This window comes from Bos javanicus, chromosome 4, assembly GCF_032452875.1.
Source record: "Bos javanicus breed banteng chromosome 4, ARS-OSU_banteng_1.0, whole genome shotgun sequence".
NCBI lineage: Eukaryota > Metazoa > Chordata > Mammalia > Artiodactyla > Bovidae > Bos > Bos javanicus.
In genome coordinates, this window is record NC_083871.1 from 52,360,556 (window position 1) to 52,386,458 (window position 25,903).

At 38.5% G+C, this 25,903-nt stretch overlaps 1 protein-coding gene across 3 annotated transcripts in view; it reads right to left on the reverse strand.

Annotated features, from left to right (window-relative positions):
* The window catches only part of MET (MET proto-oncogene, receptor tyrosine kinase), a 114,713-nt gene that overhangs the window by 81,096 nt on the left and 7,714 nt on the right, over positions 1 to 25,903 (reverse strand). For all 3 annotated transcript variants that reach the window (XM_061414039.1, XM_061414041.1, XM_061414040.1), the window contains exon 2: positions 1,877 to 3,093. In XM_061414039.1, coding sequence (XP_061270023.1) covers positions 1,877 to 3,079 — 1,203 coding nt within the window. In that variant the 5' untranslated portion in view covers positions 3,080 to 3,093. The remainder of the gene's footprint in view (positions 1 to 1,876; positions 3,094 to 25,903) is intronic.

A 25,903-nucleotide genomic window follows, 5' to 3' on the forward strand; every position in this document is an offset into this window, starting at 1 on the left:
TTCTGTGGTGGGTATATGAAAACTGAGAACGTGGGTAGTTTCATTCTTGGAAGAATTCTGACCTTCAGTAACCAGAAAAGATAAACAGGCAAATAAATGAAGAGATTTGAAGGTATTTGTCTTTATGGAATTTGGCTAGTATTAAAGTTGGCTTCCTTTGTGAGAAGACTATGTTGGCAAGTTTCATCTTGTTTCCCACAAGAATTTTTGCAATGGGAGTGATAATAGTTTCAGGTGTGGTTGGTGCATTTTGGGCATTTTTCCTGGGTGATAAAACTGACCTGAATTTCATTGGGTAATCCTGCCTTTTTGTTCCTCTTGGAACACTAAAAATGTCAAACGGGTAGGATAAAGTTCAGCTGTGTTTTGAGAATTTCTAGAATTGATAAATACTTTTATATCTGGGGTTTGAAATGTACAAAATAAAGCAAAGAGATAAGATATCAATATATCCTTGTAAGGTAAAGTCTCTTTAGTTTTCAACAAATTTACACAAGATTTAAATAACAAAGTCATGTGCTTTAGAGGCCCTGCAGGAATTTCCAGTTGACTCATTTCTAAACTTGTGTTTCTGAAGCAATTTATTGGATGCAGGAAAAGTGTTTTCTCTGAAATACTATTAATATTACACTTTTATTTCCTAATTCCCAGGTTTCTGAAAGGTTTTTTGTTTCCTTTCATTCTTTTGCATTTTCTAGTAAGGAAAAGGGGTAGCCTCATGAGCAATCCCATTGCTTCTCACAGATTTTGCCACACATATTAAAATGTATTCAGGGAGAAATAAGTCTTAGTTGGAATTTATATGTATGTATATTATGTATATTCATAGACTTTCGAGAGGAAAGGAAGTAAGTTATGGCTTTAGTTCACTGAAAGATGGATTCATTTTCTCTGAAGCATTTTTCTAACTTTATAAATAAACTACGTAGAGTTTCCATCTGGAGAAGTATCCTAGACATTTCAGCAAAAGTAAAACAAACGTTTCTGAATTCATATGTCCTTGGTACCCATCTGCAAATTATATACTTCCTTTTATCAAGGACATGTGTAATGTTCTTCCTGCTTGCAATTATAACCTTTACCACTTAGACTGAAAACTGTTAAGAGTAAGGGAGATGTACATTTTCAAAGTCAGGTGTCTTTAGAAAAGCTATACCATTTTTTCATCCAATTATGATCATAGTGGTCCTTAGGTTAGGAGGCATAGCAAGTCTGTAATGTTCAAATCTGGGTCCCCACCAAGAAAGCGCAAGGCCACAATGGACTCCCAATTTGATGTTCTTCCTCTCAATTTGATGCTAGCCCTAAATGATCTGATGACCAGCAGGATAAATCCTCTGGGTATAACTGGTAGCCTTTACTATATTTAAATCAAAGCAACAAAGAATTTCCCTAACAGTTCCTGTGAAAATACCATTTTATGTTGTATAAACAATCATCAATCAAAATATTTATATCTATAGACATCGAATGTCAACCAGGTGAAAAGCACCAAATCAGAACTTGGTAGATACATGCCCATTCAAGTAGGACTTCAGGCATTGAAGCCAAGATCCAAAGGAGGAATCTGAGAGCAAAAATTTCCTCTATAGTTTTCTAATTAATTCAGAGAAGCATATTAGTGCACTTAAAAATGTTTAATGTATCAACATTCTAGAAGAGTTTTCTGTTTGTTTTTAGTTAAGTTTCTTTAAGTAAAGCCAAGAATACAGACAATTCATACATCAGTAAGAGAATGGGACCTCATTAAAAAAAAAGCCTTTAACACCTACAATTAAGCATCTTGTTCTAAATGCTATTAATATTACACTTTTAGGCTGGTACCTATTCTGACATGTGCCTCATAATTTGCAAGTAGGAAACCTGTGTGACTTACCCTATTGAAGCAGTGTTCATGGTTGGGGCCATAAAAGTGCTGGAGACATCTCACATTGTTTTTGTTGACGATTTTGTTGAAGAACTCATTGACATATTTGACAGGGAATGCACAGACAGCAGAACGATTCATTGGTTCTGAGGAATCTGGCTTGCTTTGTGCAAACACCCCGTACAGAATGTCATCATTCAGGCTGGCACCTATTTGCCTAGCGAGCTGAGCCCCAGGCTTACTGACATATGCAGCTTGGAGAATATTAAACACTTCCTGCTTTGTGGATCTCTTTCTTCTCTTTTCCGTCAGAATACACTCCAGAGGCATTTCCATGTACGAATGCAATCCAGAGTCTGCGGAACAGAACCTGATTATTCTTGTGTGAAAAGTCTGAGCATCTAGAGTTTCCCGCTGGACCGTCAAAAAGTAAATAAAATGGTTGCTTTCAAAGGCGTGGACATACTTAATGGGGTAGGAATCTCGGAGTTCAGGTAGAACATCAATATAGGATTGGTCTGTCAAAAACTTAAAACCATCTTGTGTTTCCTTTAGCCTTCTCACTGATATCGAGTGCAATATATAATCTGGAAGGTAAGAAGAATTTATGGTATTGCCCACGAAGAAGTTGATGAATCGGTCCTTTTCAGACAGTAGGACTTTGGTTCCCAGGGCACTCACCACACAGTCAGGACACTGGTTGGTCTCTTCGTCTGCCTGAGGAGAGTACATGCAGTGAACCTCCGACTCTATGTCTGCAGTATTGTTGGGTGGAAGGACGTGTCGCTGGCAGGTCCCTCTGTGGACACTGCCACAGCTAATGAGTTGATCATCATAGTACGTGTCAACAAGCAGAGCCATGTTGATGTTATCTTTCCAAACACCACCTGATAAATTGGCTTTATGGCTGCAGTCCTGACATGGGAAACAATCTGGGTGTTCCAGCACAGGCCCAGTCTTGTACTCAGCAACCTTCTGAAGGTCTTTGTCATTTAAAACGTAAATGTAGTTAACGGCACCGAGGTAAATGTGATGTTTGTGCAAAACAACATTCTGAATGGATGTTTCTGCAGTGAAGTTAGGAAGCTGATATTGCATGTTCACATTCATCCTGGATTTTACTAGTGCCTCTTTACACTCCCCATTGCTCTTCTGCACGAAGGTAAACAGAAGCACAAGAATGCCAGGTGCAAGCACAGCAGGGGCCTTCATGGTGAGAATTTTATCTGCCAAAAGACGTTCAAGGCGAGAGCAGTTTAGTTGTCATTAGAAACAAAGAAGAAGAAACTGCGAGAACTATACCAGTTAGACTGTTAGAAACAAATCTTCCTAACTGGAATTTTTACATTGAGTGAAAACAAAAAACTCTAGCTGACTTCACATAAAGATGCATTGTGCAGTTGGACATGACTTTACATAGTTTTAATTTTAGAACTCAAGCCACAAACAAGTAATTTTAGAGAACCATTATAAGATGCAAACAATGTTCTGTATTAAGAACGATACAACAACTAAGTTAGACTCATTCAGCAGTGAAGTCAGAAAAATAGCACATTTCTTTCTTAACCCCTTGCTGGTTGTTTCATGTGGTTTAATATCTGTGGTTAATGACTAGGGTGATATTTAAACTTTCTCAGTTAGTCAAGTAAAGGAACTGTGGTTCAGATTCATTTACTCTACAAATCACAGCAGGCATTGTTTCCTTGGGAGCATGTAGAATTACTAAGCTAAATTTAGCTTCCTTTTGGAAGAAAACAATCATAAATTCTAGAAGCAATATGATCACATGCTGTTTATAGGATTTTGTATGCAGAGAAAAGGTATGGTTATAATTTGGCTATAATTGACCTATTGTTTTGGATAGGCAAATGCTTAACTTAATAATGTAAGATCACTGGGAATGTAAAAACAGCAAGCTTAAAATGTATAAAATATAATCTTTAGGACTAAAATGCTGGAATTATTTCTCAGGGAAAAACAACATATTGTTCATTACCAAGTCAAAAGCTATTTAGTTAAAAGAACGTTATTTTAACATTCCATTTTATGTGCACGGACAGTATTTCTACTAGGAAGCATGAGTGGACTTGTTATTCAGGTTTTAAAAACTGAAGGTGCACATTGTGAGTTCTACTTATAATAGTTACAGGCAGGTTTGGAAAAGAGAGGTCTTAGAAGCAGAAACCAAATGGCTACTACTTCCTCTTCATTTTAAAAAATGTGAAATTCTAACAGGACAAAAGGAGTCTCCAAAAACATACTGGGCATTGTAATTATGCCAAAGACTAACTCGAGGTCCATAGAAACACAACAGAATTCACTGTGCATGGCTCTGTGCTTGCAGTTTGGGAAATGGGACATGGCACTTACCCTTCAGTGAACTTACACTGAAGCTGAGATATGATACACATATGAAAATTACTATAGTGCATGCTATTATGATTTTCTGTATAGCAAAAACCAGAAGCTAAAAGCATCAAGAGAGGAAAGTATGGCCTGTACTTGGGATGACTATGATCATGAGAAATATGGACAAGTCCAATATGTTTGAGATCCAGAAGAAAAGGACAATGCCTGTTTGGCTCATCACTCCATCTCATGGGCTTCATATAGAGCCTAGACCAAAGAAGGTGTTCAATAAATATATGTTGAATAAATGAGTGAATAAAAATTAAACAGTAAGTTCAAAGTCACAGAACAGATAAGTGTAGTAGCCAGAACCTGAATCCAAATCTTATTGATTCCAAAATCAAAGATAATTTTATCTTACCCAATTGACAGGAATTACAGGCATTATTTAGGAGATAATAGAAAGTCACTGAAGGATTCTGAGGTAGAGAGTCATATGAGCAAGGTTTTACTCTAGGTAGATTGATCTGGAGGCAAAGTGACTTAGAGCAGGTAGAACCTGGCAATGAGGAGGCCAGATGACAGGTATTATAGCCCACAACCAGGTAAAAAGGGCCAGAAGCAAATGGTGGCCCCAAAAATAGAAAGGAAGGGATGAGTGAGAGTTATTTGAATAAATAAGATTTGACACCTAAGTTGGTGGAGCACAAAAGACAAGGTAAAGGATAAGCAGTGTAATCTGGGAAAAAGTGGAATGGAACAAGTTACAAAGCTAGGGTAGTCAGCAGGAGGAAGTTAGGCTAACGATCGAAGAATATGATAAGCTGACTGTAAACATGTTGAGTTTGATGTGTTGTTGAGAAATGAGTGAAAATGATCTACTACAGGGATGACTAATAGGTTTTACACTGTTTACCAGTAAGCAGGTGAGTAAAAGAATGAAGATTCCAAGCAAGATAGCATTAGTACCAAGCGACAGAGCATTAGTACCAAGCGACAGAGGAGTATAATGAAAATTCTGAGAAGCCTGCTCATACTGAGAAAGTAGTGCAACTGGTCTTGGGTGAAATAATATCCCTCTTAGACGAGACAGAGGCAAGCAGAAGCATGGGTGCCAAGTATCTGCCATCTCTGCATTAGAAAGAATGAAACTCCAGAACTTGATCTTAGTGGGATAAATAGGATTGTGATTGGAACAGAAACAAACTCTGCGCAGAGAGGTGATGGTTAATAACAAGAATGACTATGTTCCTGGAGGGACAAGGTGAAGGAAGAGAAGACAAATGAACCACGTCTTGGCTATTTGCACACTGGAAAAACTAGGGAAGGAGTCAAGGGAGGTAAGTTAGTTCAGGGAGATGTCAAGACAGCCAGTATTGCACTGTGTCACAGACGGTGGGTGAAAGGGTCAGGAAAGTGGATATAATCATACAAAGGCTACTTGTTGACCTTCACAAGAGTACTTTCAGTAGATTCAACAGTGGTGTCAGACACTGAATTGAAAGGGAATGTGTGATGAGGAAGTAGAATGCTTGTCAAAGGAAGGACAGTGAGGGTTGAGGGGACTTTAATTTGTAGGAAAGACACTCATTTGTAGGTCTCTTTTCCTTCTAACATTTGTTAGGTATTTACTAAAGGCCAGACACTGTGGTAGATGCTGGGAATACAGAACATGGTACCTCCCCTGCAAACCTCACAGTCACTTGGTAGAGGCACAAGGTTGACAGAAATTATGTCAGTCTGTAGGAAGGGCAAACAATCATACTGGAAATGATGCTGGAGTTGAGTCCTGAAGGACAACGAGGAATGGGAATTTCTAGTGGGAGAGCCATTTGTACAAGAGAGAGTATGTGACACAGTCAGGAGAAAAACAAGTAGTTGAACCTAGAGAAGTGGGGAAAACAAGAAGGGCAAATGAGGGAGATAAAAGTACTTGATCAACATTCCAAGAGAGCAAAATGAGGCATTTCCAAGAGCCCTGAAATGTAAGAGAAGACTCTCTTTCTGAGACAGCAGGAGAGGATGAGATGTCAGATAAAGATATAGGGACATTTAAGGAGTTTAGGGCATATGATCTCAATATCTAAAAATAAATTAGGGTATATGATCATCTGCTGAAATTGATGATACAGAGGAGTTACCAAGGACTGACTTCAGGGTGTAGGAGAAAGTTTAGAATATCTACAGCAGGGCATGCAATCTGAGGTCAGCAAGAAATGAAAGAAAGGATTGTATAGTAGCTTTTAGGGCTTCCTGAAGATAAGACACAATGTATATGACTTCCTCTTCACATTCATGAGATATGGAAAAAAAACAAGAAAGGTTAAGGATACAATGATTTTCAGGATCCAAATGAAGGCATCTGATTAGGGGATATAGGCTTTAAAGGCTACAAAATTACAGAGGGCAAGGCAGAGCTTCAATAAGGAATAAAACATGTAATAGTAAAAATAACAATAACATGTATTGAGTGCCTACACCACGTGCCAGGCATTCTGCTGAACCTCTGATATACTCTTCATAAACACCCTGTGACGTAGGAAGCATTACTATTCTCCATTTCTAGGCAAGCAAACTTGCCCAAAGTCACACAGTCAGAACCAGATTCAGTCCCACATCTGGCTGACAAGAACCTGTACAGTCTGTTGAATGCTTCACTAACACTGAAACAGTTTCCTGAGCTAAGAGGGAGAGTGCATCGGAGCAGAAGCGAGACAGAGCTCTGGTTCTGGCCCTTTCCCTCTCTAGTTGTGTGACTTTAGGCAATTCATTCATTCACCTCTGAGTCCCAGGGTCCAATGGCCTCACATGACTGCTCCAAGTATCAAAAAGAGATCTCATCTTTGAAAGCAATTTGCTCAGTTACATAGCATATGTGTGTATGTGTATACATATATATATATAACTATATGATTCTGAAAACTATGATCATGGCATCTGGTCCCATCAGTTCATGGGAAGTAGATGGGGAAACAGTGGAAACAGTGTCAGACTTTATTTTTTTGGACTCCAAAATCACTGCAGATGGTGATTGCAGCCATGAAATTAAAAAGACACTTACTCCTTGGAAGGAAAGTTATGACCAACCTAGACAGCGTATTCAAAAGCAGAGACATTACTTTGCCAACAAACATCCGTCTAGTCAAGGCTATGGTTTTTCCAGTGGTCATATATAGATGTGAGAGTTGGACTGTGAAGAAAGCTGAGTGCCAAAGAATTGATGCTTTTGAACTGTGGTGTTGGAGAAGACTCTTGAGAGTCCCTTGGACTGCAAGGAGATCCAACCAGTCCATTCTCAAGATCAGTCCTGAGTATTCATTGGAAGGACTGATGCTGAAACTCCAATAATTTGGTCACCTCATGCAAAGAGTTGACTCACTGGAAAAGACTCTGATGCTGGGAGGGATTGGGGGCAGGAGGAGAAGGGGATGACAGAGGATGAGATGGCTGGATGGCATCACCAACTCGATGGACATGAGTTTGAGTAAACTCCGGGAGTTGGTGATGGACAGGGAGGCCTGGCGTGCTGCAATTCATGGGGTCACAAGGAGTTGGACACTGAGCGACTGAACTAAACTGAACTGATATGATTCTTACACGTGTACATATATTTATAAACACACATAAATGTGCTGTTTTTGTATGTAATTTTAATTGGAAATTTACTAGAAAAATTTTTGCGCTGGTGGTGGGAATTGCAAGGATTGTTAAGAAAAGCATTCAAGACAAGTGGTCCTATTAGAAGATAATACAAACTACAAATAAGTGCCTAAACCTTCTAGAATATATTATGCAGAAAAATTAAAGGCACTTCTCAAAATGGTATCACTGTATCTCCTGAAAATGGAAATATTAGTCTAATACATAATTTATCACTGTATTTTCTCTAGAAAAACAATAAGGGAAGAATATAAATGAAATATCACTGTTAAAAGAACAAAAAAAGCACTACAACCAAATTGCATCTTAATTGATGCCCATTAATAGTGTGGAGTGAGAATGACTTTTTTCTTCTAGGCTTTTTGAGGGAGCCTTCAAAACTTTTTAAAAAATCTGAGGTATTATATTATGTTTAAAAAACAGGTTCATATCTTAAGGTTGGTAGGTAAGTGTTTCACGATACTAAACCTCAATCAACTAGAACCCAAGAAAATATACAAATGCATTAACAGGTTTCTTTGTTATCTTGCTTAGTGAGATGGCAAATCATAAGAAAACCAGTAGGGAAGGAGGAAAAAAAAAAATCTATTTAAGGAAAAAACAATGCAGAATTCCCCTGGAGTTAGTAACTCAGTCTCTTATACTCTCTTTACATTCTCTTGATAGCAAATAGTGACGTGGTTTTTCAGGTTGAGAAATCAAAGAAAGGTTAATTTTTTAAAAAATTTATTAAAGCAAAAATATAGGACTAGGGCCCATGTCAACAACAGAATTTTAAATTAAAATATGGGTTTCTGTTTACTCCTCAGATAAAAAGAAAACAAACATCCTGTTTTACTCATCATTCCAATTAATTAAGGTCCCCATTAACAATGGTGTGTATTGGTCAGATTGGATCTTCTCTAGGAAATGTTTGCGTCCTTTACAAGTAGTCGAGGAATACTTCTGGAAATATATGTTGCTGAGCTATACACCCTGATGATGCTGCCAGTTAACTGACATCTGAGTGAGTGAGTGCATAGGCTCTGGAGACAGACTGCAGGGTTTGAGTCCATTCACTGTCTGTGCGACCTTGGGTAAATCTTTCTGAGCATCTGTTTTCTCATCTGAAATATCAGAGTGATTATAGCACCTGTCTCTTGTGATGGTCACTCTGAGAGGGGGATTCAGTGAATGAATGCTTATAAACCCCTACAAGCAGTGCTTGGCACACAGTAAGCCAATAAATATCTCAATTATTGTTTGTTCATGTGCTCAACTAATACTTTTCGACCATGTAGTGTATTCCAGATACTGTGCAGAGTGCTGAAGATACAAAAATAAGTAAAACACTTTCAAATTGTCAGTGAGATCTCAGATTAGTCAAGGAAGCAAACAGGCGACAATTTAAACTCAACATGGAAATGTCTATGGGAGCCCCACAAGGGAAAATTAACCAGGTTAAGGGAGTCAGGCAGGTCTATCAATCAATCAGTCATGGTCCTTTCCTCACAATGCATTCACAGTAGTGAAGCTCAGCATGGGGTGGGGGGGCATTACCCTGAGTTTTAGTTGTGGCAGTACAGCTACATAGTTGTACGACCCCAAAGCATTCACCCAGTTCCTTTGGCTTTAGCTGCTTTCTTATTTGCAAAATTATAGTGTTTAACAAGTTGTGTAATGGAGTCCTCTGGAACCAGCTAATGGGAGCTTATCATGTGCATCTCTTCGCAACTCATGTTCAGTGACCTCATCTTGGTAGCTTGACATTGGCCGTGGTGGAAGTATTTACACCATAGAAGTTGGCAAACACTACAAATCAGAGCTCTCCCCCCATGGAGGGATGGTTATTAAATACCTACAAGCATACCCCTGGGTTGAATTGATGAACTTTTGAAGTATATTCAACTCTAATAATATTAAACTCTGAGATTGTTTTTCTACATTTTACTCCAGTGCCATTGAATTGGCATTTCTTTTTCTTCCCTATCATCTGCCAGATCAGGCTGTGTGAGCAATTTTAATATTTATGTTGGGAGTGACTCCAGAAATACTTTCATCTTTCATATATTTTTGCCTTGATATATTTATTTCCTGTGATATGCTTGGATCAGGCTTTCAATATAAAATGTCTTTTTACTGTTTGTTTTTTCTTTCTTTCTGAAATAGTGCTGGCCATTTAACCAACTTTGAGATCCTTACTAAAAGGAACACGTAAAGATGATTCAAACAGACTGACTAATTCATTCTCTTAAAATGTCATGCACATAGCAGGTGAAACTGAATCATTCATAAAACATTTCTTTATTCCTTTTTAGTTGATAGTTAAGATAATCTCACTGGCAACGTATTTCCTGGGAGTGATTATCTCAATGGTACCTTTGTCATTAAAGTTTTGGTATTTAGGGGTATTTCCTTTAAAGAGGACTGCTCTATTAGCTACAAATACTAGCTTAACCTAAAGGTAATACCACCTACTCAACTCTGTATGCCATCTATCTACCTCTAGTTTTCTCATATATTGAAACGTGCTTACATTGGGCTTTTCATGCCCTAGAAATCTAGAAATACACTTAATTCTCTAAGAATTTATTAACTACCTGTGCCTATCACCATTACCACCATCACCATCACTGTCCTCATCAACAAAAACTTGTCTCAAAGCATATGCCTGTGTTACGAAAGTCACTCAGTCATATCCGACTCTGCAACCCCATGCACTGCAGCCCACCAGGCTCCTCTTTCCATGGAATTCTCCAGGCCAGAATACTGGAGTGGGTAGTCATTTGGTTTTCCAGGGGATCGTCCCAAGCCAGGGACAGCCTCCAGGTCTCCTGCACTATAGGCAAATTCTTTACTGTCTGTGCCACAGGAAGCCCCTATGTTGTAAGCAAGTACTGATGCCTCATGAAAAAATATGACAGGAGTTATGGAACAGGTTTTGTAAGGGAGACACTTTTAAAACACTGAAATGGGTAAATTTGCTTTCTTTAGGAATTTTCTTAGAAATCATAATATTTTATAACTATATAGTCAGTGCTTTATAGTTTATAAGATTCGATCCATTATATAAATTCTTCTAATCTGAATGTTTTCTTAGAAGATAAGCATTGCTCACATTTTTTTAAGGAAAATGGAAAAATCCCATGTTTTTATGAAAAAAAAAAAAGAGATTCAAAGAGGATAAAATATTATCTAAAATATGAAAAACATGATATCTAGTTTTTATAAGTGTATTTATATTTTTTTAAAAAATATGATGCTTATTTGGACTGTTTCAAATTATTTGTATTTCCTGGAAAAGACTTAAAGGCACAATATTTTGAAAAAATTTTCTGTATTTACTTGCACAGCCCCGACTCTCTCTACTACTGGCAACTCTTTTGAAAACTCTCCCCTATCTAATGGGGCCGTCAATCACCTCCTCACCTGAAGGTGAGCTTGCAAACCAGGCTGGTCTGTTAGTGAATTCTATTCTTCTGACCCAGAGCCTGGTCAGGGGTGAGCATGTGACTAAAGCAAGGCAGCCAGAGTCTTTTGGGGCTTAATATAGATACTGGGCGGAGAAGGCAATGGCACCCCACTCCAGTACTCTTGCCTGGAAAATCCCATGGACAGGAGAGCCTGGTAGGTTGCAGTCCATGGGTTCGCTAGGAGTCGGACACGACTGAGTGACTTCACTTTCACTTTTCACTTTCATGCATTGGAGAAGGAAATGGCAACCCACTCCAGTGTTCTTGCCTGGAGAATCCCAGGGACGGGGGAGCCTGGTGGGCTGCCGTCTCTGGGGTCGCAGAGTCGGACACGACTGAAGCGACTTAGCAGCAGCAGCATAGATACTGGGAGGAGATCTCTCTCTCTTTTAAAGATCACCAGCCCTAAGGATGATGTTCATTTGTAGTGTTTGATGACCATTTTGTCACTAGGTGGAAAAAGCCTGCCTTGGCATGAAAATGACCCAAGGGATAGAACATTCTAGACATGGAGAAAGGCAAGTCACTAGTGCAATTGCTGAAGTATCCATTTCTACTGGGTCTTCTTCAGCTAATGAGAACCAGTAAATTTTTCCTTTCCTCCTTTCTTTCTCTTTTTTTTATCAGCAGTTTCATTGGGATTATTTTATTTCTTGTGCCTGAAGAAGTCTTGACCAAATAATGTCCACTTGAAGATTCTACAAACTTGTGAATTCAAACTCAAGTGCACAAAAGCAGCCTTATATAAAATATTCAAGTAACTGGAGTAACTGGAAAAGATTGTTTATTTACTTGAATAATTAAATATTTCAATCTGCATTTGGAAAGTATCTTCTAGTTAAAATTTCTGAGGTGCTGTAGTAGCTTTTATCCTGCTCTATAGTTTCAAATTCTACCTCAATATTTCAGTTCAGTTCAGTTCAGTCACTCAGTCATGTCCGACTCTTTGCAACCCCACGAATCGCAGCACGCCAGGCCTCCCTGTCCATCGCCAACTCCCGGAGTTCACTCAAACTCACATCCATCGAGTCGGTGATGCCATCCAGCCATCTCATCCCCTGTCGTCCCCTTTTCCTCCTGCCCTCAATCCCTCCCAGCATCAGAGTCTTTTCCAATGACTCAACTCTTCGCATGAGGTGGCCAAAGTACTAGAGTTTCAGCTTTAGCATCATTCCTTCCAAAGAACACCCAGGGCTGATCTCCTTTAGAATTTAACATAAAAATAGAAATAATGTATTTGATAGAAATATTTCTATCAAAGATAGAAATAATGTATCTAAGTGAAGAGTCAGGATATAAAAAGCTAGAAAACACTTCAATCCTGCTTTTAAGTGTATAAAAGGGATTTATGATGATGGAAAATGGCTGAAGTCCCGTATTAAGGAAATTGCAGTCATAAAAACAGTCATGGCTAAATTCTCCAGGATGACTTACCACAGTGAAATACTAGGGAAAATTCTTAGCCCTTTCTACATTTATATATTATTTCCATTAATTTAAAAGGGTGCCCATAAAAACAAAGTCCAGGAAAGAAGATCCTAATAGGAGATTCCTGATGACATTTAAAATATTATATTTATAAACACTCATTACTTATGAAGTCATAGCTTATCAAATATTAATCAAATATTTGTGAGCTCCCATTGTATACCATGCCCCTGTATAAATAGAGAGTTTCTATCCCCAAAAAGTGTACAGTCTGTGGATTTGAAGACAGTAAAATAAATGCTGAAAATCTAAATGTGCAACCTAACTTGAAAAGTGACAGATCTACTGGATTGTTGAAACAGCAAATTTTAAAACATGCCTTGTGGAACATTTAATTCTTAGGTCTAAAGTTTTAACACTTAAGTGTTATTATCATCAAAAAACCTAAAACTGACTTCAGAAAGATAAAATAATGCATGTCAAAAATCCTTTCTAATGTAGCCAGACACTACCTTGACGATGATTTCTAATAGTAAGTCAAAGGCACATAAGGAGTCTTCATGATTTTTCCCCACATGACTACTCTTTTATATGACCACATTTAAATGAGTCAAAACACACATGATTTCATTTTATGTCTAATATTTACAGACTATTTTGCTTGACAACATTGTTCCCAATAACTCATAAGCCTTCTGGAGAAGAAGGCATGTGTAGTGGAGAGAGTACGGGCTTCAGTGTCATCACACTTCAATGTGATGTGAATCCGGGCTTTACCACTTACATACTTTCTGACTCCAAGTGTCAGTTTCTTCATCTAAAACATGGGAATAATAAGGGTACACATCCATGGGTTGGACAGGAGGGTTAAAGATAAATTATGAGACACTGGAATTTGGCATTCAATAAATGCTGCTTTTATGCTCATCTTCCTAAGCTGTGTAGCCAGTTTCTGCTTACCCTCATCAAAAATGAGGAACTTGGCATAGTCCACTGGGTGAGCCCACTCCAAATACTTGCCGACTCTTTCATCACCTTAGCCCTCTTATCCACAGTTTAAATAGTATTATTTCTTATTTTTCTACTCGTTGGCCATCTTGCGGTTTTCCTCTCAAGCTATTTCAAGTTCCTGAAGTCCTTCTTAAATTGTACTCTAAGACAAAGGCCACTGTAAGGGCTTTCCACACTAACATAGAACAACAAACAAGGAACTATTGTGTGTGTGTATGTGTGTTAGTCGCTCAGTCGTGTCCGACTCTTTGCGACCCCATGGACTGTAGCCTACCAGGCTCCTCCCTCCATGGGATTCTCCAGGCAAGAGGACTAGAGTAGGCTGCCATTGCCTTCTCCAGGAAGGAACTATTATTTTACCTCTTTAAAGAAAAGTAAATCCACATCACCACTGAGGCTTAGCAAATGAGTATACAGAATGCTTAAATTGAATTTCATATTAAACAATGAATAAAATTTTAGTATACTTATGTCCCATGAATGTGTATTACATGACAATATGAGTTGTAAGCAAATGGAGAAAAATAAGGGAATAATTACCGTTTTTATTAACAGAACTTAGATTGAAACTATTTTGGCCAAACCTATCTATCAGTTGGAGTAGAACAGTACTTTTTAGGTTTTTATAGCACACACATGTTGCAAAAGTGCATACTTTTTTGGGGGGTTGTTGTTGATGTTTTGATGCTGTGTATCTAAAATATGCTGTTTTCAAAGTGATTATCAAGGTAACCTGTTCATAACAGGTGGTTTTAAAGATCCTATGAAAATATAACCATATAAAATAAAGGTTTTTTTCCCCTAAAAATCAAGGAAAAGATTTGTGAGCTCATTACAGTCTATATGGCAACCTGTCACTGACATGAAATTTCTGAAACAGAAAAAGAATTCCTATATTTATTTGCATACTTTATAATAAAAAGGTTATTAAAATTCATATGTAGGTTTCTGTAGGAGAAAAGAAACATGGCACAAAATGATTTTAATGTGTTATAAATATTATTTTGGTGGCTGCTCTAAACAATTACTCCTGATTATTACACAAATGTTGTTTCTTTGAAAGAGACCCAAATAGTGCTCTTACTCAGATTTTTATCTAATACTGTATCCCTTCTTCCAATAAACATTTTAAAAGTTGAAAATGACTGAATCATTGCACAAGAAAAAGCCAACTTGCATTTTCCAGCTGTAACATATGATTGAGATCATTGTTCAACTCTGATATGATACTAGTAAAGATAAAAAGAACTGAATTCCATTATATTCTCAAGACTATCCTTCACATAGTCTTACTCTGTTAGTAAATATCTTTGTCCTTTTAAGAATGGCTGAAAGTATTCAACTTCTGGGAATTAAGAATAAATGGACATTTGTTTTATCATTGTGCATATCATTAAAAGGTCCTGTTCAGAAAATACATTGAACTGTCAGTGTCTTAATTGATGGACAGCCTTTGTCCCATTAATAAGCTGTAGGTCAGGTAAGAATGTTTCACTGCCCTTGAAAATATGAAGATTAAGCTTTCAATATTAAAGTGCTAAGATTCTTGAAATTCCATAAAACTATTTAAAATTATTTTTCAGCCTAATGGAAAGATGCAATTTTATAGTTCAGATTGTGCAGAAGTGCTATCAGATTTTGTTCAATTAATCCAGAAATCCTGAATAACTCAAACCCCCAGGTCACATTTGAGAAACATCTAAGTACACGAATTAAATTTTTAAAAAAATAGCCTCGCAATCTTCTCCAGTTGCAGTCAATTACAGGATTTGATTAGGATGAACCTGACTGAATGGTCTGAATGTGAACCACTGAAGGGAGACACAGAGAGGAAGCTGGTACATTACTCATTAATGAATCAGACATTTCCCTCCCTCGGTGGTTGAAAATGCTCTCAGTATAAGACAGTGAATTCCAAATGGGGAGAACTGTGCTCACGAGTGAGTTTATATAACTGATTAATCTCTTCCAGTGTTACCTAGAGCAGAAATCAAATGCCTACAGAGGAATGCTGGTGGTAAGTGGACCTATTTATGTCATGGCCACTGTCACATAAAGAGAGAGCAGCATCCAGGGGAAAACAGAAAAAGAGGAGACACATAAGGATGCCAAAGGCCAGGCTGCGACCCTGAAATACGGAGTGGTCGAGTGAAGAGGTGCCCTCCTTTACCACTATTTGCACTTAGTTCTTAGGGTAAGCCTGAATTTTATTTTGTTCACACATGAGAACTTTTCTGGAAATCAAAGTTACCAGGTAGACTCTCTGGTGGTGAAGTGAACCAGGGACACTTTTCAAGGTGAATTTTGTCAGTATATAACATTTTCTTTTCAGGCAAAGTATAAAAAAGCTTTTAGAAAATAAGAAAATAATGTGAATAGAAGAAATAACAAAACTGGCCACATTTTGTATAAATGTGGATTCCTTGTGTAAACGTAACGCAGTTCTGTGTTGAGAGAAAAAAGCATGTAAATATCACTACATTGAGATCAATAATCAGAGAATAAAAGATCCAAATAAAACCTTCTACAGAAATCTTAAATACTTTTAAATTAAGAATGCCAAACAAAGCAATCCTCGTAAAAATAGAACAGAACAGAAAAGTAAGAATTGAATCCAATATCTGAACCTCAGTAAACACTCTGCATCTTTGAAAAATCAATAAACCAAAAGGTTAGGACAACTTAAAAACAAGTGTGCTCAGGATTGCATTTATATAACTGATCAAGGAAAAATAATTCAGAGCAGTGTATGTGTGTTTGAGGGAGAGAAACAGAGAAAAGAGGTCAAGATATCAAAAAAACTTGCTAACCATACAGATGCTGCCCACTGGTCGGCAGTTCCAGCCTCCTGTCCCACTCACTGCCCTCTAGTTTGTGCATTCCAGATGGGTGCACATCTCTGGAGGAATATAGGGAAGGAGAGCTAACTACGGTAAAGGATGGGCCACAGAGTATTTCAGAGTGAAGATATTACTATATCGGATAAGCTGGAGTTGCTAAGGCACAGTCAAGGCAGGAGACAGATACTCTGGACAGACACAACACCCACGCAGGTGCCATGTGCAGGGCTGTTTAGGATGCTGTAACTGGCACAGAAGCTGTGTGGGCTGGGCCTGGGTGTGGATGAAGTTGGAAGGTTAAGTGGGGCACATCACAGAAAGTCTTACAATCCTGCTGAGGGCTCTGCACTCTTTTAGTAGTGGAGAACCCCTGGGAAATTTTAATCAAGACATGGAAACCAGCCTACTTATAACTGTAATTCGACAACTTTGGTGTCTGTGGTGAATGGATTGGAGGGGAAAGAAACTAGGGACCAGAAGATGTAACAGAAGGTCACTGCATCTTCCCAGGCAATAGAGGATGAAGACTTCCAATAAAGCACAGACTCCTAGATCTGTATCTTCACCTCTTTATGTTCAGAGAGTCCAGAAGTCCATCTCTCAAGCATCAGTTTTGTACGTTCAACAGCTATTTTTTAGAAAGTACTTATTTATTTATTGGCTGTGTCCTCATTGTTGTGCAGAATTTTTCTCTAGTTGTGATGCATGGGCTCCTAGTTGCGGTGGCTTCTCTTGTTGCGGAGCATGGGTTCTAGGGCACACGGGCTCAGCAGTTACATTTCTTGGGCTCTAGAGTACAGGCTCAATAGTTGTGGCTCACAAGCTTAGTTGCTCCGAGGCATGTGGGATCTTTCTGGATCAGGGATTGAACCCGTGTCTCCTGCACTGGCAAGTGGATTCTTTACCACTGAGCCACCAGGGAAGTCCTGTTCAACAGCTATTTAAGACTAAATTTGACCAATATTTATTGAGCACCTAATATATGCAAGATGTTTGGGGATATATCAGTAAACAAAACAAACATGCCTGCTGTTGTGGAATGTACTTTGTGGCAGGTGGTTCCAGACAACAAATACATAAAACAGTTACATCAATCATGTAGTATATTAGAAGCTGATGAATAAGTGTTGAGAGAAAATGCAGGGCTCCATGCGAAAAGTATTTATATTGTTTGTTAAGTGTTCTCAACAAGTAAAGCAGTTTCAGAATGTGAATAAAAGAAGTTGATGAATGTTACTGGCAAAAAAAAACAAACCAGCGTCAAAGGATGAAGAATGCACAGCACAGGGCCAATAAGCCTGTACCTCAGTGACTAAGAGATTATATCAAAGACAAAGAATCAGAGCAAGCAGGACCTTGTAGTCTTGAGCTTTTATTGGAGAGTGAAATGTGAAGACATGGCAGAGTGGTGAACAAGGAAGTGATTATATTTTAATAGAATCACTTTGACTAGGTGTGAGGGATTTCCGGTGGCAGGGGGTGGAATAGTGCTAAAACAGACATGATGCCGGTTAGGGATTGGGAAGCTGCCGTAATGTCCAGGTGAGTGATGGCAGTCGCCTAGGCCAAGAGAAAAGAATAAATGATGAGAGGTGACTGAATTCTGGTCATATTTTGAACACAGAGCTAAAAGGATTTGCAGGTGGATTTGGAGATGAGGTGTGTGAGGAAAAAAAGGAGTCAAGAATAAGCTAAAAGATTTTGGCTTTGGTAAAGGGAGAATGACTCTGCCAGTCACAGATATTGAGGAGCAGGAGGGTGGAGCAAGTTTGGCAGGGCTGTGCGAAGATCAGAAGTTTAGTTTTGTTCATGCTTGAGATACTTCTTAGGCACCCAAAATGAGATACTGAGTTTGCAGTTGGGTATTTGAGCCCTGGAGTTAAGGAGAAAGATCTGGACTAGAGACTTAAATTAGAAAGCTGTCTGCATATTAATGGTATGAAAAACCATGACATGAATGAGACCACCAGGGGAAGGTGTGTAGGGAACGGAGAGAGAACTGTGTGCTCGGGCACACCAGCGCCAACAGGTTGGTGAAAAGGGTGACTACAAAGGAGCAGTTGGATAGACCTCTGGCACCTCCATCTACTCCCATGATACTTGTTCTGCCGTTCCATATCCTATCTCCATTCCCACATTCCCATCATGCCTAACTCCTCCCTTCAGGTATTTTAAATATGTCCACCTGTATCTATCCCCAGGGCAGTATCACTTCTTGCTTGTATTTATTACTTGATCTTCCATCTCCCTTCTTATCCCTGATCATCCATTCCCCAATGTAGTAGAGATTTCTTTCTAAAAAGATGGTCTGATTATATCACTTTTTATGTTTAAAAACAGACCAACTCCTTAGCACAGCTTAAAAGCCATGCATGATGTGGCTTCTGCCTAATTCTCCCACCTTGACACTTGCCATCACCTCCCTAGAAATCCAGGCTCCAGCCATCCTGTCTTTGCATGAATTGTTGAAGCTGGCCATGTGTTCTTCTACTCTGGGTTTCAGCACGTAGATCTCTCTTATGGAACACCTCTGCCCTCACGTTCAACTGGTTAACTCTTACCGTCTCTTCAAGTCTCATCTTAGGAAACACTTCTTCTAGGATGCTTTCACCAATGCCCCTCTTGCCCTGTAGGATGGGATTAGGAACTCTCCCAAGTGCTAATACATCAAACCTGCCTTTCCCTTATCTAGATTTTATAATGCTGTATTGTAATTTACTTATTCTTAACTCCCGCCAGGCTACAAGCTCCATCTTTAGCCCTTGGCATAGTGCCATTAGGGCTTCCCAAGTAGCACCAGTGGTAAAGAGCCTGCCTGCCAATGCATGAGACTTTAGAGACACAGGTTCTATCCCTGGGTTGGGAAGATCCCCTGGAGGAGGGCATAGCAACCCACTCCAGTATTCTTGCCAGGAAAATCTCCATGGACAGAGGAGCCTGGTGGGCTACAGTTCATAGTGTCGCAAAGAGCTTGACATAACTGAAAGCACAGCAGATACAGTCATTCATGGCACTTGATAAGAATTTGTTGAAAGATAGATAATGGAATAAATTAATAAATGAAAGAATGACCCTGAACAAAAACCCTGGCAATATGGACAGGACAGAAAAAAAGGACTAAATTAGAAATTTATGTGACAGTGATTCAACATGGATTTTGACCATAAAGGAGATGAGAAGTCAAACATGACTATACAATGTCTATCTTGTACGTAATAATCAAAGGTAAGGAAAATAGGCAGAGAAGAGTTTTGGGGCAAAAATAATACTTCAGTTAATAACTGAGGTATCTGTTTGTCATTCAAGTGGCAGTGTCTTTAAGGTGGTTAACAACATAGGCAGAGTGGTCAGAAGAAAAGAGGGAGTCAGAAATGACCCATGAGAGTACTTGAGGTCATGGAGGTAAGTGATATCACCTATGGACATGTTCAGCAAGAGAAAGGAGGGATTCAGATGAAACCCTGAAGAGGACCAGAATCTAAACTTTATATCTAAAGGCAAAAAAAAAAAAAGGTTTAAGTGGCATTTCAGAAGCTTGAAGAGAAATTTCAAGAAAGGAAAAGCAAGGTGTACAGTATCAGATCTCATAGAAGGGTCAAATGGTATAAAAGAACTGTCTGTCAGATTTGGCAATGAGGTTTCCAGTGTTTAGAGGATACTTTCTTGAGTGCGGGGAACAAACTGCTTGAATTGAATGAGTTAAAAAATGAATGGCAGTAGAAAAAAATGAGATGGTAAAGTGTTTGCCTATAATGCAGGAGACCTGGGTTCAACCCCTGGGTCAGGAAGATCTCCTGGAGAAGGAAATGGTAACCCACTCCAGTATTCTTGCCTGGAGAATCCCATGGACCAAGAAGCCTGGTAGGCTACAGGCCATGGGGTCCCAAAGAGTTGGACACAACTGAGCGACTTCACTTTCACTTTCACTTAGAGATTTTCAGAAATTCTTTAAAGAATAAGGCAGAAATAGGAGTGAATACTTAAGGTAACTGTATATTACGGATCTTATCAGGTGTGTGACGTATGTGTATTCTTTCTTCCTAGAAGAAGCAAGTTGAGTAAGGGCTGAGTGAAAAATGGTGATAGAGGCTTTAAAGATGAGAGGGGTTGGTAGGGATGGTGGGACAGATGGAGCAAGGTGCTTAAAGACGTGGGGAAGAATGAGACCAAGACCATAAGTTGAAAAGACCATTTCATCATCTCACACAGAAGCAAGGAGGTAATAATGGGTGACATGCAAATCATTTAGGATTCTATTTACTCTTTAAGTTATAAGTGAAGATACTATACTGAAAAGGGGAGCCAAAGAGATTCAAGAACTTGAGGGAATAATGGAAGCTTGTAGCCACTAGTGAAAGTTACTCAGTCGTGTCCAATTCTTTGTGACCCCATGAACTACACAGTTCATGGAATTCTCCAGGCTAGAATACTGAAGTAGGTAACCGTTCCCTTATCCAGGGGATCTTCCCAACCCAGGGATCAAACCCAGACCTCCTGCATTGCATGCGGATTCTTTACCAGATGAGCCACCAAGGAAGCCCAATCACTGTGGTGGCAAGAGGTAAAAATGAGACTACAGACAAGTAAACAGATATGCTGGTAAGAGAAGCAGGTGCTATAGACCGGTCAAAATGAGCAATGACCAAAGCAAAAATAAAAGTTCTCAAGGTAACATTTATCCTAATGCACAATGCTCATTTTTACTGAGTATCTAAACAGGCAGCAAGGCAGATTTGAGAATTAAATGCTCCCATAATCATAATCTTTGAAGTGAATTCCTTGTCATGTTTATATAATCCATCAGATCTATGAACCTTTATTAAGAGGAAATGCCAGAATTGGACTGTTTTTATTTCAAAACCATTATTATTGAAATCTATAAGGAATAACATCAGGGAAAAGAAAAACATATTGAAATAGATACTCTGTTCTCTTCTCAATAAAACCAACAGTCTAAAGATGTTAAAGAAATGAATTAGATATAATGATTATTTAACTCTGAAAATTAAAACCCATTTAGGAATTGTGAGGGAGCCTTGATACTAAACACCAATCTTATTATTCATTCAGAATCCTTAATAACATTTGAAAAGCAATTAATCAAGTTATGACATAGATTCTAGGACTGTCACCTTTCATTGTCATTAGTGAAACTGTCCAGGGTTATATCTGCACTTTTCTAGTGATTTAAAGAACAGGTTTTTTTTGGTAAGCTATTTGAAAACCAGAAGAATGTTTAAAATCATTGAACCTTAACTTACAGATTTCAATGAACAATCCAAATTGATAGTGAGACTGAAATAAATTTAGAAGTATCTTAATTCTGATATGACAGAAAGTGAAAGTGATAATCTTTCAGTTGTGTCCAACTCTTTGTGACCCCATGAACTATACAGTCCATGGAATTCTCTAGGCCAGAATACTGGAGTGGGTAGCCTTTCCTTTCTCCAGGGGATCTTCCCAGCCCAGGAATCAAACCCATGTCTCCCGCATTCCAGGAGGATTCTTTACCAGCTGAGCCACAAGGGAAGCCCAAGAATACTGGAGTGGGTAGCCTATCCCTTCTCCAGCACATCTTCCCAACCCAGGAATCCAACCAGGGTCTCCTGCACTGCAGGCAGATTCTTCACCAACTGAACTATGAGTGAACTTTAAAAAGTCCAAAAAGCACCTTCATATCTGTTAGAACATTTCCTTCTGTCAACAACTTTTGCTTTGGCTGCTTCTTTATATATAAATAAAGTGACAGAACTTAAAATATTTATTGTATACTTTTATAATCAATTAAAAGACTAGCTAGGGTGATATTTTAGGTCCAGAGTTTCATATAGGCCCTAAATGATTCCCTGTCTGCTGTCTATCTTAACTAGATAGTAGTCAGGTCACAGGCTCACTTTGGACAGTGTTGGAGGGATTCTGCCTGAATGTGAAGCCAGAATCAAAAGAAACCCCACTCCAGTACTCTTGCCTGGAAAATCCCACGGACAGAGGAGCCTGGTAGGCTGCAGTCCATGGAGTCGCTAAGAGTTGGACACGACTGAGCGACTTCACTTTCACTTTTCACTTTCATGCATTGGAGAAGGAAATGGCAACCCACTCCAGTGTTCTTGCCTGGAGAATCCCAGGGACGGGGGAGCCTGGTGGGCTGCCGTCTACAGGGTCGCACAGAGTCGGACACGACTGAAGCGACTTAGCAGCAGCAAGACTCCCAGAGGAGCATAAAGACGGGAAGTGAAGGCAGCTCTCGAGAGAAGCTTTCCTCAACTCTTAGACAACGAAGTTTAGAACATGAGAAGTACAATTCTTACACATACTCCAGCATGAATTCTGTGCAATTGAAACCCAAAGAAATGGTCTCAAAATAATATCTGCAAGAAAAGTTAATATATGTCCACTGCAGATGATATCCCAAATCTAAAAGTAACTATGGATATAGTTTTAAGGGCTATAACTCTTGATTCTAACAGTAATAGACGAATTACAATATCTTGATACACTTCCCTCATAGCTCAGTGGGTAAAGAATCTGCCTGCAATGCAGGAGACCTGGGTTTGATTCCTGGGTTGGAAGGTCCCCTAGAGAATGAAACAGCAACCCACTCCAATATTCTTGCCTGGAGAATTCTGTGGACAGAGAAGCCTGGCAGGCTACAGTACATGGGGCTGCAAGAGTTGGACACGACTTAGTGACTAAACCACCAACCACCACAGTTTTAAGGGCCATAACTTTTGCTTCTAACAGTAATGGATGCATTACAATACCCTGATATGCTAGAAAATTTTAGTCATGAAAATGGTGTAAAACATTTGTAAGTTTGGTTTTTCTTTTAATACTCTTTAATTTGTTCTGAGAACTCAGAATTTCATTACAGTGTTCTTGAGTAGCTAAAAGTGCACAGCACATGCCTCTGACATGCAGAATCAAAGTTCTTTCTTTTTCTGCTACATATTCCTGTTATTCTTACTGGTCGCTAAGAGTAGGATAGACTAAGAGCCTTGATTTAGAAATGGCTAGATGATAGTCTATCGTTTCTCCCAGAATCAAACCACAGAGTTGGAGGGTTTCGACCTTGCTTATCATACGCCTACCATTTTCCTGTGAGCTTCCCTTGATTCCAAATACTGTTTTGACCAACTTTTTTTCTATTCAGAAGGTCGCAGCCTGACTCCTATTGGGACACTCCATGACTTGCAATGCACCCAAATCCATGACCCTTAAGCGTATCCACCCACCTCTCCCTTCCTTTAACCTTGTTGACCCAAAGTCCTGGCAAAACTTGCAGGTCTTCTCTTTCATTATCTATTTCCTATACTTGCAGCATGAGAGTTATTGCAAAAATGTCTTAAATTGAATCACATTTTCCAAATGTACAAATACAGAAGCATTTGACTGCTCATTTATCAGGCTGTGAGACCTTTAGAGTTTAAAAAATCCCCTAAATGAGAATGTGTACAAACATATGAATATATAATTATTACTGATGGTTTGGTCAACCACTGAAATAGAAATTAAGAATGTCAAAACCATACAAATAAGTTACTCCTTATACACTGTTATCTACAAATTTCAAAACAAGTTTAATGATAATATATGTAGTCAGCAAACTTTCAGATTCACCTAAAAATCCTCTAATTCAAGACCATAATAGCACAGATTTCCTTTTTGTCCCCACCAAAATATATTAAAAAAAAAAAAACAATAGATCAAATTCTGGCACCCCAATGTCATATAGAAACAACACACTTTTGACCAGGAAAGCTTTTCTGGGAACAAAATGTGATGAGTTGTTAGAAATTCACAACATGGTATCAAGAAGAATGTCAATGACCATGATTCAGTTCTATGCCTTTGTCCAAATACCACTTTTTTTCTTTTGGAGAGAAATTACTCTCTCCATAGCCTTCAATACTCTAATCATGTGCATTTCAATTGCACTTAAAGCTACATGCTTATTCCAAGTCTATATGGGAAGTCTAGTTACCAGAAAATACACACTCATAAACAGGAAATCTAACTACATTAAGAAGGTATTTTTCCCCCACACAATAGAGTTCAAAGATGTGACACCTATACAATTTGGAGCAAAACTAAACACCACTATTATTGTGGAGTACCCCTCTCCCCTCTTATATTATGGCAACTTATGATTATAGCATTATGTTTTCCAAGCCTGTTTGAACTTGCTGCTCTTGCTTACAGATACAAATAACCTGCCCTTTTCTGTGCAAAGCTTTCAATCAGTAAGCATGTCAAGGTGGATAGAAGGATGGCAGGAACAGTAAAAGGGGGAAAAATCAATTTTTAGAAAGCATATGTTAACAACTGAATATTTAATCAAATTAGCCTAGAAATTCCTTCCTATTTTCAGCACTCTTTGTAAGGCTGTTTCTTCATGGTACAGAATGAATTTCAATAAGTGTCATATGTTTAGTTATATGGTTTATTTTTAAAATTTGTTGAATCAGGTCACTGACTCAGAATAGATCTCATTCCAAGATATGACAGATGGATATTAATACTGAATAAAAAGATTGACATTAGCTGGAAGGTTCTGGGCAGAAGTCATTCACTTAACATTTAACAAAATATTTACTGAGCACCTACTGTGTGCCAGGATAAAATGATAAACATTTGGACTCTATATTACAATAAAAAGGAGTTGTTCCAAAACAATTTCCTTGGGGTTAGTAAGGATTACAATGGAATACCAATAGTAAGCAAGGTCTTTAAAAGCACTTACATTTTCCACATTGCATCAGAAAAATGCATTAGTACTCATTCAAACATCCATTTTGTCATGGTTGCAGGATTTTAGATCTAACTCAGATTTTTGAAGATACTGTTTACTGACCCTTAACAAAAACCAACTTCCTATTTTTCTGGAACAAAAGGGGGCTTACATTATTTCAAAGATTTCTTAGACATCAAAGAGCTTAGAGAGACATACAGTTTATGGGTAATGATTTAGGATTTAGTGAATCAAAAACACAAGGATTAGATTTCCTTTAAAAGACCCCTAGGTTTAAATTTTAAGAGCCAAAATGCTGTTTAAACATATTTTACTCCTGAGAAAAGCCAAAATTTATTTTTAAAGATATTCTGAGTTATCTTATGGACCTAAAACTTGGCTAGGTTTTACTTTCCCACATGATTAGGGCTCAAAGGAGACAACCTACCTTCTGCTAAACAAATTTACTCCACCTCTCTCTGCTTTGTAAAGACACATTATTTCAAATCTCTAGCTCTGAATGCTCTTGATATTCTCAAGAAAATATTAAAAACCAGAAAAATCCCAT